Source organism: Sus scrofa, chromosome 17 (assembly GCF_000003025.6).
Source record: "Sus scrofa isolate TJ Tabasco breed Duroc chromosome 17, Sscrofa11.1, whole genome shotgun sequence".
Taxonomy (NCBI): domain Eukaryota; kingdom Metazoa; phylum Chordata; class Mammalia; order Artiodactyla; family Suidae; genus Sus; species Sus scrofa.
The window spans coordinates 22,279,835-22,296,122 of record NC_010459.5 but is presented as its reverse complement, the minus strand read 5'-3'; the positions used below and the strand labels follow the sequence as shown (position 1 = coordinate 22,296,122).

General features: G+C 36.9%; 1 protein-coding gene across 13 annotated transcripts in view; it reads left to right on the top strand.

Moving 5' to 3' along the window:
* TASP1 (taspase 1) overlaps positions 1–16,288 on the top strand; it is a 395,076-nt gene that overhangs the window by 62,322 nt on the left and 316,466 nt on the right. For all 13 annotated transcript variants that reach the window (XR_308663.3, XR_001302035.2, XR_002340057.1 and 10 more), the window contains one exon: positions 13,325–13,431. Coding sequence is in view for 10 of the 13 variants with exons in the window: in XM_021078004.1 (XP_020933663.1) it covers positions 13,325–13,431 (107 nt within the window). In the remaining 3 variants the exon portion in view is untranslated. The remainder of the gene's footprint in view (positions 1–13,324; positions 13,432–16,288) is intronic.

Sequence of the window (16,288 nt, the reverse complement as noted above, 5' to 3'; positions counted from 1 at the left end):
CCTTAATCTCTGAAGAGTTTTGCCCAAATAAGTCACACAAATACATGTAATGCCCCAATAGAAAAAAGGTCAAAAGTCGTATAACTAACAGAGACATTCAAATTAAGATGTGTACATGTTAAGTCTCTTCTGTCTTACTTGGTGAAAAAGTTGGAAAATATTATGTTACTGCTGGTAAGCATGTAGTAAAATGAAGATAATACATTGTAGGTACAAACGTAAATTTTCAGAAATTTTGGAGGACAGCTAAGTAGTATAGATCAAAAGCCTTAAACCCATTCTACTTCTTGGAATTTGTCATTAGAGATATAAAGATTTATGTAGGAGGGTGCTCAGTGAGCATTATTAAGAATATAAAAAATTATGTATAAAAATAAGCTGTAAGGATATATTATACAACATAGGGAATATAGCCAGTATTTTGTAATAACTATAAATGGAGTATAGCCTTAAATAATTGTACAATCAATGTATTGTATACTTGTGACTTATGTAATATTATACATTAACTTTACCTCAGTTAAAAAAGGGAAAAAGGAAAAACATAAAATATTATAAAATATTTAAAAAAACTTATGTCTAATACAGAGGAATATGAGTAAATAATCACATATTCTTGTAATGAAATCTTTAAAGTAATTAGTAATTGTTATAAAGACTGATGTCTGTTAATGATCAAATCTAATAATAAAAAGTGAAAAATGAGGTTATAAATATATATATAGGTATCTGTGTTTTATATGTCTATTTTAAAAAAGAAATCATGGCTACATATTTATGTGTAAAATAAAGAAATAATAAAAACATATACTACATGTTTTTAAAATTTTTTATTTTATGAAGTAATCTATGAATATAATATAATCAAATGGAAAATGAGGACTCATTAACTTCAAGGAAACCAAGTTGTATAAAAAAAATCATTATCTGTCGTAGCAAGTGTGTAATATGGATCAGCTCTTCGTAATATTATATTCAAGATGAATTTCATGTGCCACTGAAAGCTGTAATATTAGGAGCCCGGAAGGAGAAAAAAAATGGGTGTATATAGGGAAGCAGGGAGTGTGAGAGTTTGGAATTCTCATGCTCCCATCACGAAATCTGCCTTGAAATCTTTCCCATGGAACTTGTTGTAGAGCTTTTCTATCAGGCAAGCAAGTCAGCTCACCTGGCAGCTCTGCTTTGTGTTCCCAGCAGACACGCCACCTGGGAGGAAGATTGGGGTGGGGAGTGGGTGCTCCCCAAGCCTGCGCTGGAGCCATTTCTGGCCTTCTCCTCCCCATCATATTGAAATTCCCCTTTCCTCTCTCCAATATCAAATTGTTTCCTGACTACCATTTTTTTCCCTCTGGTTTTACGCCCTCATTTTGTTTATGCGAGATGGGAAATCACTTTCACTTAGGTTTCTGAAGAAATTGCTTTATCTTCTAATTTCTAGTGTAGTCTTGCTGCTATGTAGTCCACTGGGCATTTTGATTCCCATTTCTTTGTGGTGTGTTTTTCTTTTTTGGAAAGAAGCTTTTTTTTTTTTTTTTGCTTTTTAGGCCTGTCTTCACAGCAGATGGAGGTTCCCAGGCTAGGGGCCTAATTGAAGCTACAGCTGCTGGCAACAGCCACAGCCACAGCAATACCATATCCGTGCCACATCTGTGACCTATACCACAGCGCATGACAACGCTGGATCCTTAACCCACTGAGTGAGGCCAGGGATGAAACCCACAACCTCATGGTTCCTAGTTGGATTCGTTTTCCCTGTGCCATGACAAGAACTTCTGGAAAGAAGTTCTTAATTGCTAGTGCAGTGATATCTTGGGTTGGGTCTATCTTGTGATAGGTCTTTTTGTACTCATTATACTCCTCTTTTGGGCTGTCCCTCTGAAAATTCATGTGCTTCTCTTTTGGAGAAATTAAAAAGAAATTGTGTAATAATTTCTCCTACCTCTTCTGTATTATATTATTCTAATTTCTATCAATTAGATGTTGAATCTTGTGCTTTAATCCCATGTGTCCTTTCCAAAAGTCCCCCCCCCCCTTTAAAAATCTCTACCTTTTTTTCTACTGTCTGGGAAGTTTCTTCAGTTTTATTTTCCAAACCACTCTCTTTCCTTTTTTTTTTTTTGGTTTTTGTTTATGTTTTTGTTTTTGTTTTTGCTTTTTAGGGCCACACTTGCAGCATATGGTAGTTCCTAGGCTAGGGGTCAAATTGGAGCTGTAGCTGCTGACCTACACCATTGCTCATGGCAATGCCAGATCAGTTAACCTACTGAATGGGGCCAGGGATCAAACCTGTGTCCTCATGGATACCAGTTAGGTTCATTACTAATGAGCCACCATGGGAACTACCTCAAATGTTTCTTTCTAATGAATTTATAATTAAAAAAATTATTATTATTATTATTTTTTGATTTTTAGGGCCACACAGGCAGCATATGAAAGTTCTAGGCCAGGGCTGAATTGGAGTGGCAGCTGCCAGCCTCTGCCACAGCCACAGCCACGTCAGACCAGAAGCCATGTCTTCATGTTGCTCATGGCAACTCAGGATCCTTAACCCAGTGATCTGGGCCAGGGATTGAACTGGCATCCTCATGGATACTAGTTGGGTTCATGACCGCTGAGCCACAATGGAAACTCCATCATATTTTTAATTTCTAGAGATTAATCCGTGATGAATGCTTTTAAAATAGTGTCATGTTCTTATTTCATGAGCTCAGTATTTTCACTGTCTGCTTTAGGATACTGTGGTTTTAGAACTTGTTCTTATCTACTGTTTTTGCCTCCTCTGCCTTACTTTGTGTTTATTTGTTTCAGATCCTAAGACATGTTAGCTTGTTTCCTCATGTAGTGACCAGCTACCGTTTTCATATTGCTAAGTGAGACACCTAAAAAGGCCTTTTGGCAGCTTTGTGTATGAGGGTAGGCATTTGACCTCGAGGCGGGAGGTATGATCATTTATCTATACATTTTCCTTTTGAATTAGAGGAATCTTCACAGCTCTGGCAGGGCAATGATGAGTATGCTGGAACAGAACAAGGAAAGAGGCCAGAAGTGTCATCTTGCCTTTATCAGACTTTGACGTGAAACTCTGTTTTTGGTAGAGCCCCCTACCTGCTCCCAGCTGTGCTCCATGTCTGCTAATTTTGGACCCTTTTGATTCAACCTCTCTGAAGAGTTCACCTCATGTTTTCTGCAGCCATAAGAAGGGGATTTGGGCATCTAAATTTTCCTTATTAACGTTTTCTGCCTGTTCTCCTGGTTTTAGTTGCAGCCAGGGTTTCAGAGATGCCAGGGGCTTTCTTTTCTTTTCTTTTCTTTTTATTATTTTTTTTTAGACTGCACCCATGGCATATGGAGGTTCCCAAGCTAAGGGTTGAATCGGAGCTGTAGCTGCTAGCCTTCTTTTTAGCCACAGCAACACGGGATCTTAACCAAGTCTGTGACCTACATCACAGGTCACAGCAATGCTGGATCCTTAACCCACTGAGCGAGGCCAGGGGTCGAACCTGTGTCCCTCGTGGCTACTAGTCAGATTGTTTCTGCTGAGTCATGGTGGGAACTCTGCCAGGGGCTTTCTATCTCCAGCATTGGATTTCATACTCCTTTGCTCAACTACTGTTTTTTGTCCAGTTGCTGTTTTCTGTAATTGTGTTGCTATTGCCTGTCTCATTATAATCATCTGCGGTGTATGTCAATCAGTTTCCCCCATCACATTTCTTCCTGGTAGAGTTTTGGGGCATGGAGAGGAATTCATGCCCTCAGACTGCCAATTTTATTTCAGAACATTTATATAGAAATGCGTACTAGAGGTTTTGTAGGATGGCAATTTTATCTTTGACTAAATGTTAGTATGTTATACTTCTAATTAGGAAAAAATAATGTGCCTTAGATTTTTTTTATCACTTATATAACCAATTACTAAGAAATGTTCTCTGAATAAATAATGTATTTGAAAGTTAGGTGATACATTCATTCATTCTTTTTTCAAAAAGGAATGGTTTTGACCTATGGGGAATTTAAAAGGAGAAAATTTAACTATTAGTTAGATTTAAAAAGTTTTAAAAAATACCATCTTATACTCAGCCATTTGTTTAATCCTCAGATAAAATTGTGTGTTGGTGCTGGTTAATGATAATGCTTTATACTTGATTATCTTCTGAGGGGCAAAATTTGTAGGTTTTTATTCCCCTTCAGCTTTTCGGAATGTCTTTCTAAATAAGGTTTATCCTAAATTTCTTTTTTTTTTTTTTTTTTGTCTTTGTTGTTGTTGTTGTTGTTTGTTGCTATTTCTTGGGCCGCTCCCGCGGCATATGGAGGTTCCCAGGCTAGGGGTCTAATCGGAGCTGTAGCCACCGGCCTACGCCAGAGCCACAGCAACGTGGGATCCGAGCCGCGTCTGCAACCTACACCACAGCTCACGGCAACGCCGGATCATTAACCCACTGAGCAAGGGCAGGGACCGAACCCGCGACCTCATGGTTCCTAGTCGGATTCGTTAACCACTGCGCCACGACGGGAACTCCTATCCTAAATTTCTTACACGTTTTCATACATGCTCACATATTTCATTCCTATAAGTAGATATGAATTTCTTTCTGGCATCATTTCCTTCAGCCTGGAATGCTAAAGCTTTTCTGGTATTGTCATTAGATGTAGTGATGAAAAATTTTCTCAGCTTTCATTATCTGAAAAAAAAAAATCTTTATTTTGCCTTTACTTTGAAAAGACATTTTTTTAATTGAATATGGACTTCTGGGTTGGCAAGGTTTTTTCTTTTAGCACTTTTTTTTTCTTGTTTTTCTTGTGGTAAAATATTCATAATATAAAATCTTACCATTTTAACAATTTTTAAGTGTATAATTCAATGGTGTCAAGTACCTTCACAGTGTTCTTTAACAAATGTCACCATTATCCATGTCTACTTTTTCCTCAACCCAAACGGAAACTCTGTGCCTATTAAGCAATGACTACTTATCCCCTCCTTGCCTATCCCTGATAACTTCTATTCTACTTCTTTGTCTGTGAATTTTCCTATTCTAGGCCCTTTCTCTAAGTGGAATCATACAATATTTGTCCTTGTATGTCCGAATTGTTTCACTTAGTATGTTTTCAAGGTTCATCCCTGTTGTAGCATGTATCAGAATTTCCTTCTTATTAGCTGAATAGTATTCCATCATATCCTTTTAACACTTTTAAAGATGCTATTCCATTATCTTCTGGATTCCATTGTTTCTATTGGGAAGTCAGCCAATATTATTATTATTATTGCTTCTCTGTGTTTAATATGTCTTCTTTTTTCTCTGACTCCTTTTAAGAATTGTTCTTTAGTATGTTTTTGCCTGGGTGTAGTTTTCTTTGCGCTGGTTTTGTTGTGCCTGCTGAATCTGTGGGTACAGTTTTTAATCAAATTAGGAAAACTCTTGGACTCTCAGCTTCAGGCTCTCCCTCATCTGTTTCTAGGACTTCAATTCACTTGTATGAAAAAACATTTGATGCTGTCATGTGGTACTGAGGCTCTGATTTTTTTCAATCTTTATTCTCTATGCTTTCTGTATTAGTCAGGATTCTCCACAGAAACAGAACCAATAGGAGATTGCTCTCTCTCTCTGTCTCATTACCCATCTATGTATCTATCTATCTAAGGAGATTTATTATAAAGAATTGACTCATGTAGTGATGGAGGCTGACAAGTTCCAAGATCTGCAGGGTTAGTCAACAAGCTAGAGACCCAGAAGGGCCAATGGGGTGGTTTCAGTCCCAGTCCAAGGGCCTGAAAACCAGGAGAGTCAGTTGTGGCTGACTGAAGGCTGGCCGGCTCAAGACCCAGGATGGTCTAATGCTTCAGTTCAAGTCAAAAGGCAGGAAAAAGTCAATGTTCCCGTTCAAAGGCAGTCAGGCAAGAGGAGAGTCTGCCTTTTTGTTTTATTAAGGCTTTTTAACCAATTGGACAAGATCCACTTGCATAGGAGGGCAGTCTGTTTTACTCAGTTTAAATGTTAATCTCAGCCTCATCAAACATACCCTCACAGACACATCCAGAATAATATTTGACCAAATATCTGGGCTGGCCCCGTGAAGTTGACAAATAAAATTAATCATCACACTCTATTTGTGTGATTTCTATTGAATTGCCTTTGAGTTTACTGATCTCTCCCTGCAACATCTAATTTGGTATTAATTTTATGTTATGATTTAAAAAAAATTAAAATGTTTTCAGTTTTAAAGTTTCCATTAAAAAAACCCCCCAGTTTCCATCTCTTTCTTGAAATTTACCATGTCTTCACTTGTTATATCCATTGTTGACATATTCATCATTATTATTTTGAAATCTTTGATTGCTGATTCTAAAATCTAGGTAATCTGTGGGTTAGTTTCTACTGAGAGATTCTTTCCCTCTTGACCTTGGACACATTTCCCATTTAGTTGCATGTCTGATAATTTTTTTTTTAAATTATAACTTGAGCATTGTGGATGATATTTCTTAGAGACTGTGGTTTGTTTTCTTCCTTTGACTGATGTTGAGTTTGTTCTAACATGTAATTAAATTATTTGCAAATCACCTTGACATCGTCACAGACTAGTTTTAGCCTTCGTTAAAGTGACTGTATTTCAGTTTTGTTCTTAATCCTAGAGTTGTTTCTTAGTACTAGCTTGTGGCTTTTATTCCTAAGATATGGTTTTTCTGGGGGTTTCAGTGAACAGTCTCAGTTTTTAAACTTTGTCTCTCCTACAGTGCATTTTACTGCTTTTCAGCCATATTTTCCTTAGTAGACTCTATGGAATCTTGAATCCTGTATGACCTGTGAAGTGCTCTTTCAAATGTTGGAGGGCACTTATACATAGATTTGGGGCTTCTTTTTTGTGGATTCTTCCTTTCCAGGATTTCTCCTTCACTTTCCAGTGGCTTCAGTAGCCCCAAACTCATTCATCTCAGTCCAGGAGACTATAGTTTTCTTTCTTAGCTCTGTTTTCTATTCATCTCTGAGAATGGGGTGTGTCTCATGGGGAAAGCTGTTTGAATTTGGATCTTGCCCAGTGTTTTTTGTTTTTTGTTTTCTTTCATTGGTCAAATCCTCTACTGTTTCTGCCAGCTTTTGGTCAGTTGGCTTCAAATAGTTGGCTTTTTTTTTTTTTTTTTTTTTTTTTTTTAATTAGAAAGTTGTCCAGGATTTGTGATTTTATTGGTCTATGAGTTAGTCTGATATAGGCTATTCTTTCATTATCAGGAGCTGAAACTAATGTTTTGTAAATGTGTACTATTAACAAATACACTAATAAAAATGATATAAATTAATAAGTATCTCAAAACATTGTATTTATTCCTTTTATTTGGCCGTGCCTGCAGCATGTACTTATTACTTTTTAATTGAGCTGTACAATTAAATATTGGAGCATTTTACATAAACCTGATCTTCCTTCTAACTTCCCGTCCTAATCCCACTCTCCTGCCCAGTCTGATAACCACAGTTACTTGTTTGATTGGCTTCTCTTCTGTTTCAGCAAAAATGTTGGAGTATATACTAGTATTCTTCTTATAAGTAGATGAAGGTATCATATTGTAGTATCTTTAGTAAGTTTTTAGATTAAGTAGTGTTATATGGTTCTTTTAATTTTTTTTGTCAGTTAAACAAAATTTTGAAATTTGTCCATGTTAATAGATGTAGATCAATTAATTTTTAAACAGCTGAATAGCATTTTACCGTATTTATTTAGCTATTTCTTTATTGACAGGCATTCAGTTTGTTTTTAAATTTTGCCATTAACATTGATAATCCCACAAAAGTTCTTGTACACATCACTTAATATATACATGTTTTGTTGGGACAGATAGTTGGAAGTAGAATTGCTGACTCATACAGGATGTGCATTTGCTATTTTACTGGCCATTGCCAGATCCCTAAGGGGTTTGCTGTCTACTTTTGAGAAGTCTGATTTTTAAAGTTGCTGCCGTTGATGACCACATAGTAGCTCAGAGCATAGACTGTAGAGGCTTGTGACCATGGGCAGTACTCCAAGAATCTTTACTCTTGGAGATGTGATTCTCTGAGATAATGTATAAAGAATTCTTACTCCAATTTCTGGCACACAGAAACACTCACATGTTGACTATTAATATAATTCTTACTATTATTTAATATATTGGATGTGAAAATGATCTTGGTGATATGATTTCATCAGAATTTAATAGGCCTAGCTCTTTAACATGGACCTATAAGATCATTTTAGGGGGTTGGCTGTAACCATTAAAGCACTGGTTTTCAACTGTGCACATCAGGGTCACTGGAGAACTTTGAAAAATTTTGAAACCCTGGGTTATACCCCAACAATTACAACAGCAACTCTGTAGATAAGATCCAGGCACTGCAGTTTTTAAAGTTTTGTAGGTAATTTCAGTGAGCATTCAGTTTTAATGATGCCTGGTACAGAACATGTACATCCTTTTGAGATCTTCCAGCAAATCCATTAAGGTCGAAATTGAAAAGAAAGAAAGGGCGCAGCAGAAATGAATCCGACTGGGAACTATGAGGTTTTGGGTTTGATTCCTGGCCTTGCTCAGTGGGTTAAAGATCTGGCGTTGCTGTGAGCTGTGATGTAGGTTGCAGATGTGGCTCTGATTTGGCATTGCTGTGGCTGTGGGGTAGGCTGGCAGCTGTAGCTATGATTAGACCCCTAGCCTGGGAACCTCCATATGCCTTGGGTGCGGCCCTAAAAAGCAAAAAAAAAAAAAAAAAAAAAAAAAGTTATTTTATTTTCCTTTGCTGAAGGACAACCTTAAATAGTATGTGCTACAAAGTTGTTACCATCTGTTCCTTAATTTTCAGCTATTTGATGCTTTGATTAGACCTGAGGTACATTTTTAAGTAAAGAGTAGATTTATGAACATTATTCTATTCTGTCAATTTGTGGGCATGATTTTGCCATAAGGAATCCTATTTTCTTCTTTTCTATTGACTAGATTGTGTTCTTGTAATTTTTCTGCTTCTGCAAAGGTTGCTTTGAAAGACAACATGACAGTATTAAACATTCTATAATTGCAAGAGTTTTGTCATAACTGATTTATGATAGATATGTCAAAACTTAATTTCATTTGGCTAGTTAATATGACCAGTTATGCTGTTTCAAATTTTTAATTTTGAAGTACCTATAAATTCACATGCAGTTGTAAGAAATGGTACAGAGAGATTCCATGTACCCTTTGCCCAGTTTCCTCCAGTGGGAACCTCTTGCCAAACAATATCACATTCGGGATATTAGCATTGGTACGGTCAAGACACACAACACTTCCATCCCACAGGGGATCTCCCCTGTTGCTCTTTTATAGTCTCACCTGTTCCCCTCCTACCTTCACCCCTTTCTTAATACCTGGCAGTTACTAATCTAGGGTCCATTTGTATAATTTGGTCATTTCAAGAATGTTATATGAATGACATCATACAGGATGTAAGTTTTTTGGAAAACTTTTTTTTTTTTTAAATCACTCAGTATAATTCTCTGGAGATTCATTCAGGTGGCAACAATAGCTTGTACCATCTTATTGTTAAAGTATTCCATCATATGGATGTACCACTATCTATCTAATCATTTATCTATTGAAAGGCATCTGTTTTGTTATTTTCGGTTTGGGGCTATTATAAATAATATTGCTAGAAATAAATATTAATATACTTTTGGGGGGTAATTTCTTCTTAAAATTTTGGTAAAATACACTGTAAAAATTTACCATCTGGAACTTTTTTTTTTTTTTTTTTGTCTTTTCTAGGGCCACTCCCGCAGCATATGGAGGTTCCCAGGCTAGGGGTCCAATCGGAGCTGTAGCCGCCGGCCTACGCCAGAGCCACAGCAACGCGGGATCCGAGCCACGTCTGCGATCTACACCACAGCTCACGGCAACACCGGATCCTTAACCCACTGAGTAAGGCTAGGGATTGAACCCAAAACCTCATGGTTCCTAGTCGGATTGGTTAACCAGTGCGCCACGACGAGAACTCCCCCATCTTGAACATTTTTAATGGTAGTTTTCAGTGGCTTTAAGTATGCTTACGTGGTATAAACTCATGGGGAGTGGGTAGAGGCTGCTGCACTAGGAACTGAAATTGACCCCAGCTGACTGCAGTTTACACTCCAAGCCTTCCTCTGGAAACCTTCCTCTTTAGTAGACTCCAGAGTTCCGAAGTACTTAGCATTAGACAGATGCCATCAGGCCAGGTGCTGTCTAGGCAGGGAGATGGATTTCTGCTGCTTCCTACTCCATTTTTCCTCTAGCTCCAGCTTACTAATTTTGTGCTAGAACATTCTGATTCAATTTTATGTTAATCTCATCTCATAACTGTGTATACTTTAACATTCAGAAATATGCCATTTTTTTCATTAGTGAGTAATCCTTTGAATGGATTCTGCTTTTGATAATGTTCAAGGTAAATATTCTACTTTAAAAGAAAACCAATACAAGTAAAAAATAAAGTCTATCCCCAAAACTGATGTTTATGCTGCTGTGTGATGGTTTAATCTTTTTGGACTTCTTTTTTTTTTAAAGATTTTACATGTTTAAATCATTGATACTAGAGATTTCATTTTTGTGTGTAGTGTGAGATAAGCATCTAATTTGTATTTTTTTTCCCCAAGTAGGTAACATATTGTGCCAAGAAAGTTTACTGAATAACATATAGATTTCCTACTGGAGTGAAATATCAGTGTTATTTTCAGATTCAAATAGGATACACATGAGTTTGTTTCTAAACTAGTTGGTCATTTCCATTAATTTTTTTTTTTTTGGACCATTACTGCTGTATTGTTCTTAGACTTTATTTTGAGGGGCAAATCTGGTTCCCTTTCTACCTAATTTTCCTAACAAATTTATTTTTCCTTATTTAAAGTGTTCTTGATTAATCTTAAACATAATATGTTGGAGTATTTTTGTTATTTTTTCCACTGTTATTTTGATTAATTTACATCCATTTGGGGAAAATTAATATTGCTTAAAAACACCATGAAACTTTAATTATTGTTTTGTTACAGTCAAATTTCATTTAGATTTGCCTGCATATGTATGCTTTCCTTTGCCCTTAATTTCCCACCCCTCTTCCCTACCTTTTTTTAGTTTTTGAGCTTTCAGTTTGTATTATTTTGCCTGTTACTGAAGAATACCCATTAGTGTTTTCATTAGAACAGGTTCTTGCTGATGATGAATTTGCTCATTCTTATTTACCTGAAACTATTTTTATTTTTGCCTTCATTTTTGAAGGATAATTTTACTGGATACAGTGTCCTGGTGAGCAGATATTTCTTTGAGTACCGAAGATAATCATCTTGCCTCAATACACTGATATTGGTGTAGAGGGTAGGGGTGGACTTGCTTTGTTCTAGCTCAGCCTTCCTTTGGGTGTGTGGGCCCTTTCAATCCCAGCTTACTGTGGGAAGTAGCTCCTACAAATCTCCTTGCTTTAACAAGCTCTGGGTTTGACTTATGCGTCTCCTTGTTGCCCTGTAATCAAATTCATGTGTGTTACTGTTGGCAAATTCTCACAGTGCAGCAATACTAACTTTAGTGCTTAGTTACCCCCAGAAAAGCTTGGTACTTATTATTATTATTATTATTATTATTTTTAGGACCATACCCATGGCATATGGGAGTTCCCAGGCTATGGGTTGAATTGGAGCTGCAGCTGCTGGCCTGTGTCACAGCCACAGCAATGCTAGATCCAAGCTGTGTCTGCGACCTACACCACAGCTCACAACAACGCTGGATCCTTAACCCACTGAGCAGGGCCAGGAATTGACCCAGCATCCTTGTGGATTCTAGTCAGGTTCATTTATTTCTGCCTAGCCACAGCAGGAACTCCAAGTTTGGTACTTTTTAGAAGATTTTTAATGCTTAAAGGTGGTGGTTTTCATATTTTATACAGTATTTTTCATAATATTTGATGGGAGACTTTCTCTTAGTAATTTAGTCTGCTATTATCAGAAAACTTTGTAACCTTTTTGATGTTATATTTATTTATAATTTCTCACATCAGCTGAAATTAATTGTATAAATCTACATATCAAGTTTTAAAAGTTTGACTATTGTACTTTTTTTTGTTTTTAGAAGTTCTGTTTGGTTCTTCAAGTCTGCCTGGGCATTTTATCATCTTTTGTTCTTTAGTTCTATTTTCAATATCTTCTTTTTATGTCTATAAACATAAACTTTTTTTTTTGTCCTTTTAGGGCCATACCTGTGGCATATGGAGGTTCCCAGGCTAGAGCCACAGCAATGCCAGATCTGAGCCAAGTCTTCGACCTACACCGCAGTTGACGGCAACGTGGGATCCTGAACCCACTGAGTGAAACCTCATGGTTCCTAATTGGATTCGTTTCTGCTGCACCACGATGGGAACTCCAATATAAGTGTAAACATGTTCTTTATGCTATATATGGTTATTCCAGTATCTGAGGTCTTTGTGGGTCAGATTATCCTTTCTTTTTGGCTGACTTATTCTTTCATTCTTGGTTATTTATTTCTCTTGTGTTTTATGAATATTTTTTAAAATTATGAGCCCATGTTGCTTGATACATGAGAATTTTTAAGGTCTGGGTGAGTTAAGGTGGGTTTTTCCATTTATGTTTAATGGGTTTTTGAAGCATTGACTCACCAAGATAATTTTTTGTTTATTTCAGGTAAAATAGGTAATATGAATTCTCCTAATCCTGTCTGAATTTTAAAATATTTTTATTTTAATATTACATACATATTTGCTTATAATTCCAGTTGTTCATAAGAAGAACCCTTATTCCCCCTCCTCTACACATGCACCTGTGCACACACCCCACCCCGGAATTCCCCATCCTGAACCTGCAAAGTATAACAGGACTTTACTTTTCTTACATTTATAGCCAAGGCTGTGTGAGCTGCAAGTTTCCTGATTCTTTGCATATTATGGCTTTTTCCAGTTTTCCCCTTCACAGGGCCTATCACCCTTTGGGGCTCCCCCCTTTTTTGTGGGTGATCTTCAGGATGTTTTTTCCTGCTGCACTATCCCAGGTCTCATCTGTTGTCTCCTATGCACAGAGACCTTCAAAATGAGAGCTGGCCGTGGCATGCATTAGCAGACACTCCTGGATGGCATCTGCCTTCAGAACTGACTTGTCTTTCTGCATTTGACCTTTTTATTAATTTTTTAACCTTTGGTTACTTTTCTTACTCTCTTACAACCTAAGTGTACATTGAAAAGACTTAAAAGACCCTTTATCCAACATCCTTGAGGATTTTGTCCTGAAAAGATTGCTCAGGCTATCTTGTCTGCCCCATTGCCCTAATATTTTTCAAATTTTATTTTTAATGTTTCTTTTGTAGGATTCAGTTTAGCTGCATTTAAAAGAAACAAGAGGAAACTAGAGCTGGCAGAAAGGGTGGAAACAGATTTCATTCAACTAAAGAAAAGAAGACAATCAAGTGAAAAGGTCAGGAGGTATTTGAAATATTAATAATTAATGTGTTGTAATGATATATTTAGTCTGCATTTAGATACATAAGCTTCAGAATAGCACTATTTCATAATGCATGCCACATATGTACTCTTTAGAGTTTTCTAGTAGCCACATTTAAAAAAGTAAAAAGAAACAGATGAAACTAATTTTAATCCTTAAAAAATTTAAACTAATGAATCAAAACTATCACTTCAAAATGTAACCAATGAAAAAACTATTAGTGAGCTATTTTCTTTTTCTTTTTGGATTAAGTCTTCAAAAGCAATGTGTATTTTACACTTATAGCATGTCTCAATTATGACACTAAATTTTCATTGGAAATATTCAGCCTGTATAAAACAAACAGTTGAAAAAGTAGGTTTACATAACAAATTGCATTACAAACGTACTTAAGACTTTCCAACAATTGAATTGAATATCTTTTTAAATATAAAAATTAATTAAATGTAATAAAGTTAAAAACCGAGCTTCTCATTTGTCCTCACTGCATTATAACTGCTCAATAACTCCATTGGCCTATGGCCACTGCTTTGGTCCTTGAAGCTCTGGGTGAACATGGCTGTTCAGGGATAGAGTGTTTCAAGGAAATGTATGTATTGGATTCATGTAGGTTTTTTGTACATTCTAATTGCATGTCTCTGTTTCTTGTTCTTCTACATTCTTTGTTTGTATTTTATGCATTTGTGTGCCATTACGAGTCTGTGTGTGGCATTTCTTAGGTATTTTGGGAGACAGAAAAAAAGAATAAAAGCTATAACATTCTTGCTCAACCCATAGCTTTAAATTCTGTTAGCACCCAGGTCACAGTGGACTTCTCATGTCACATCATCACTTGATACATCTCCTTAATGTTGGCATCTCCTAATATTCTTTGTTGATTAGTCATCTAATTGCTTATATTCTGATTTATGCTTTCTGTCATATGGTTTAGTCATAAATGAATGCATACTCAACCATCTTTCATAGGGTTTTTTTTTTTTTTTTGCTTTTGTCCTTTTAGGCCTGAACCTGTGGCACATGGAGGTTCCCTGGCTAGGGGTCACAATGGAGCTGTAACTGCCATCCTCTGCCACAGCCACAGCAACATGGGATCCAAGCTGAATCTGTGACCTACACCACAGCTCATGGCAGTGCCGGATCCTTAACTCACTGAGTGAGGCCAGGGATTGAACCTTCATTCTCATGGATGCTAGGCAGATTGGTTTCTGCTGAGCCACGATGGGAACTTCTTTTTTTTTTTTTTTTTTTTCGTCTGTCATAGTTTGAAATGTTTTTTCATAATGTTGCCACATGGGACAATTAACCAAATATTTTGGTCCAAACGTTTTTATTTTTCTGCCGGAGAAGAGTACGAATTTAGGAGGCAAATGAACAAATGAATAGGTAGGTGTTGGTGAAAATGGGTGGTAGTGTGGTTTTCTTTCTTGGGTTTTTGCATCCTGTGTGACATCTGAGTGAGCAAATTTTGGGCTTCTGTCCTTTAAAAAAATTGTGATAAAATTTGTATACAGTGAACAACGTAATTATTTTTATAAATGCATATTCCCATGTAACCCTTATTCCTCTCAAGATGTAGAACATTTCTGGTTCTTTTGTACTTCCTTCCAGCCATATTTCACCCTCTGTAGGCAACCACTGCTCTGGTTTTTTATCACCATAGATGTTTTGTGTTGCTCTTGACCTTTATATAATTGGAATAATGCATTATGTACCCTTTTCTGTTTGGTTTCTCTCAAAGAATGTTTTTGAGACATTGTCTCACAGCCTTATTCTTTTTCATTACTGAATAATATTCTGTAGTAGTATGAATCTACTGTAATTTATCCATTCTCCTGTTGATGGACATTTGTTTTGTTTCCAGGTTTTTACTGTTATGAATAAGGCTTCCATGAACATTCTTATACAGAAATTTTTTTTTTCATGGGTATCAGTTTAGGGTTTTTACGCATAGAAATATCAGTTGATTCATGGAGAGTATCTTCAGCTGATCTTTCAGAAGGTTAATTTTTTTTTACTCATGAAATCTATATTAAGCAGGTACTCTTAGTTTTGAGCTGAGTAGTAAGAAAATAATGATGAACAAGATGGAAAATTCCCGTTGTGGTTCAGTGGAAACAAATCTGACTGGTATCCACGAGGACACAGGTTTGATCCCTGGCCTCGCTCAGTGGGTTAAGGATCTGGCATTGCCATGAGCTGTGGTGTAGGTCCCAGACTCGGCTTGGATCCCACATTGCTGTGGCAGTGGTGTAGGCTGGTGGCTGTAGCTCCAACTTGACCCCTAGCCTGGGAACCTCCATATGCCGTGGGTGCGGCCCTAAAAAGATTAAAAAAAAAAAAAAAAAAGAAAGAAAGAAAGAAAGAAAACAAAACCAAGGTGGAAGAAATTCATAGTTTCTAGTGAAACTATATTTTAGTGACTAGAGACAGAACCATATAAACATATAATTAAGATAATTACCATATTTGGTAACTGTCGTAAAGCAAAGACAAAAGCACAGGATGATGTGATAGAAAGTAACTTGGAGGTGAGAGTTGGAAAGGAGGCTCACAGGAAGACTGCTTTAGTTAGAATGATCAACAGAGACTTCTCTGAGGGTGTAACATTTGAGGCGACATCTGAAAAAGGCAAAGTGAGTTTTATAAAAAGTCATTGGAAGAGTGCTCCAGGCAAAGTGGATTATAGGTGCGGTGGCCCTGGTGGGGCCTTGGCATAGTGGAAGAATGGGCCGTGTGCCCACAGCAGAGTGGGCAAGAGGGCAGGGATGTGTCTAACGCTGCAGAGGTGCTGGATGCCAGCTCCTTTAGGAGTTTCCACTTTTGTTCCATG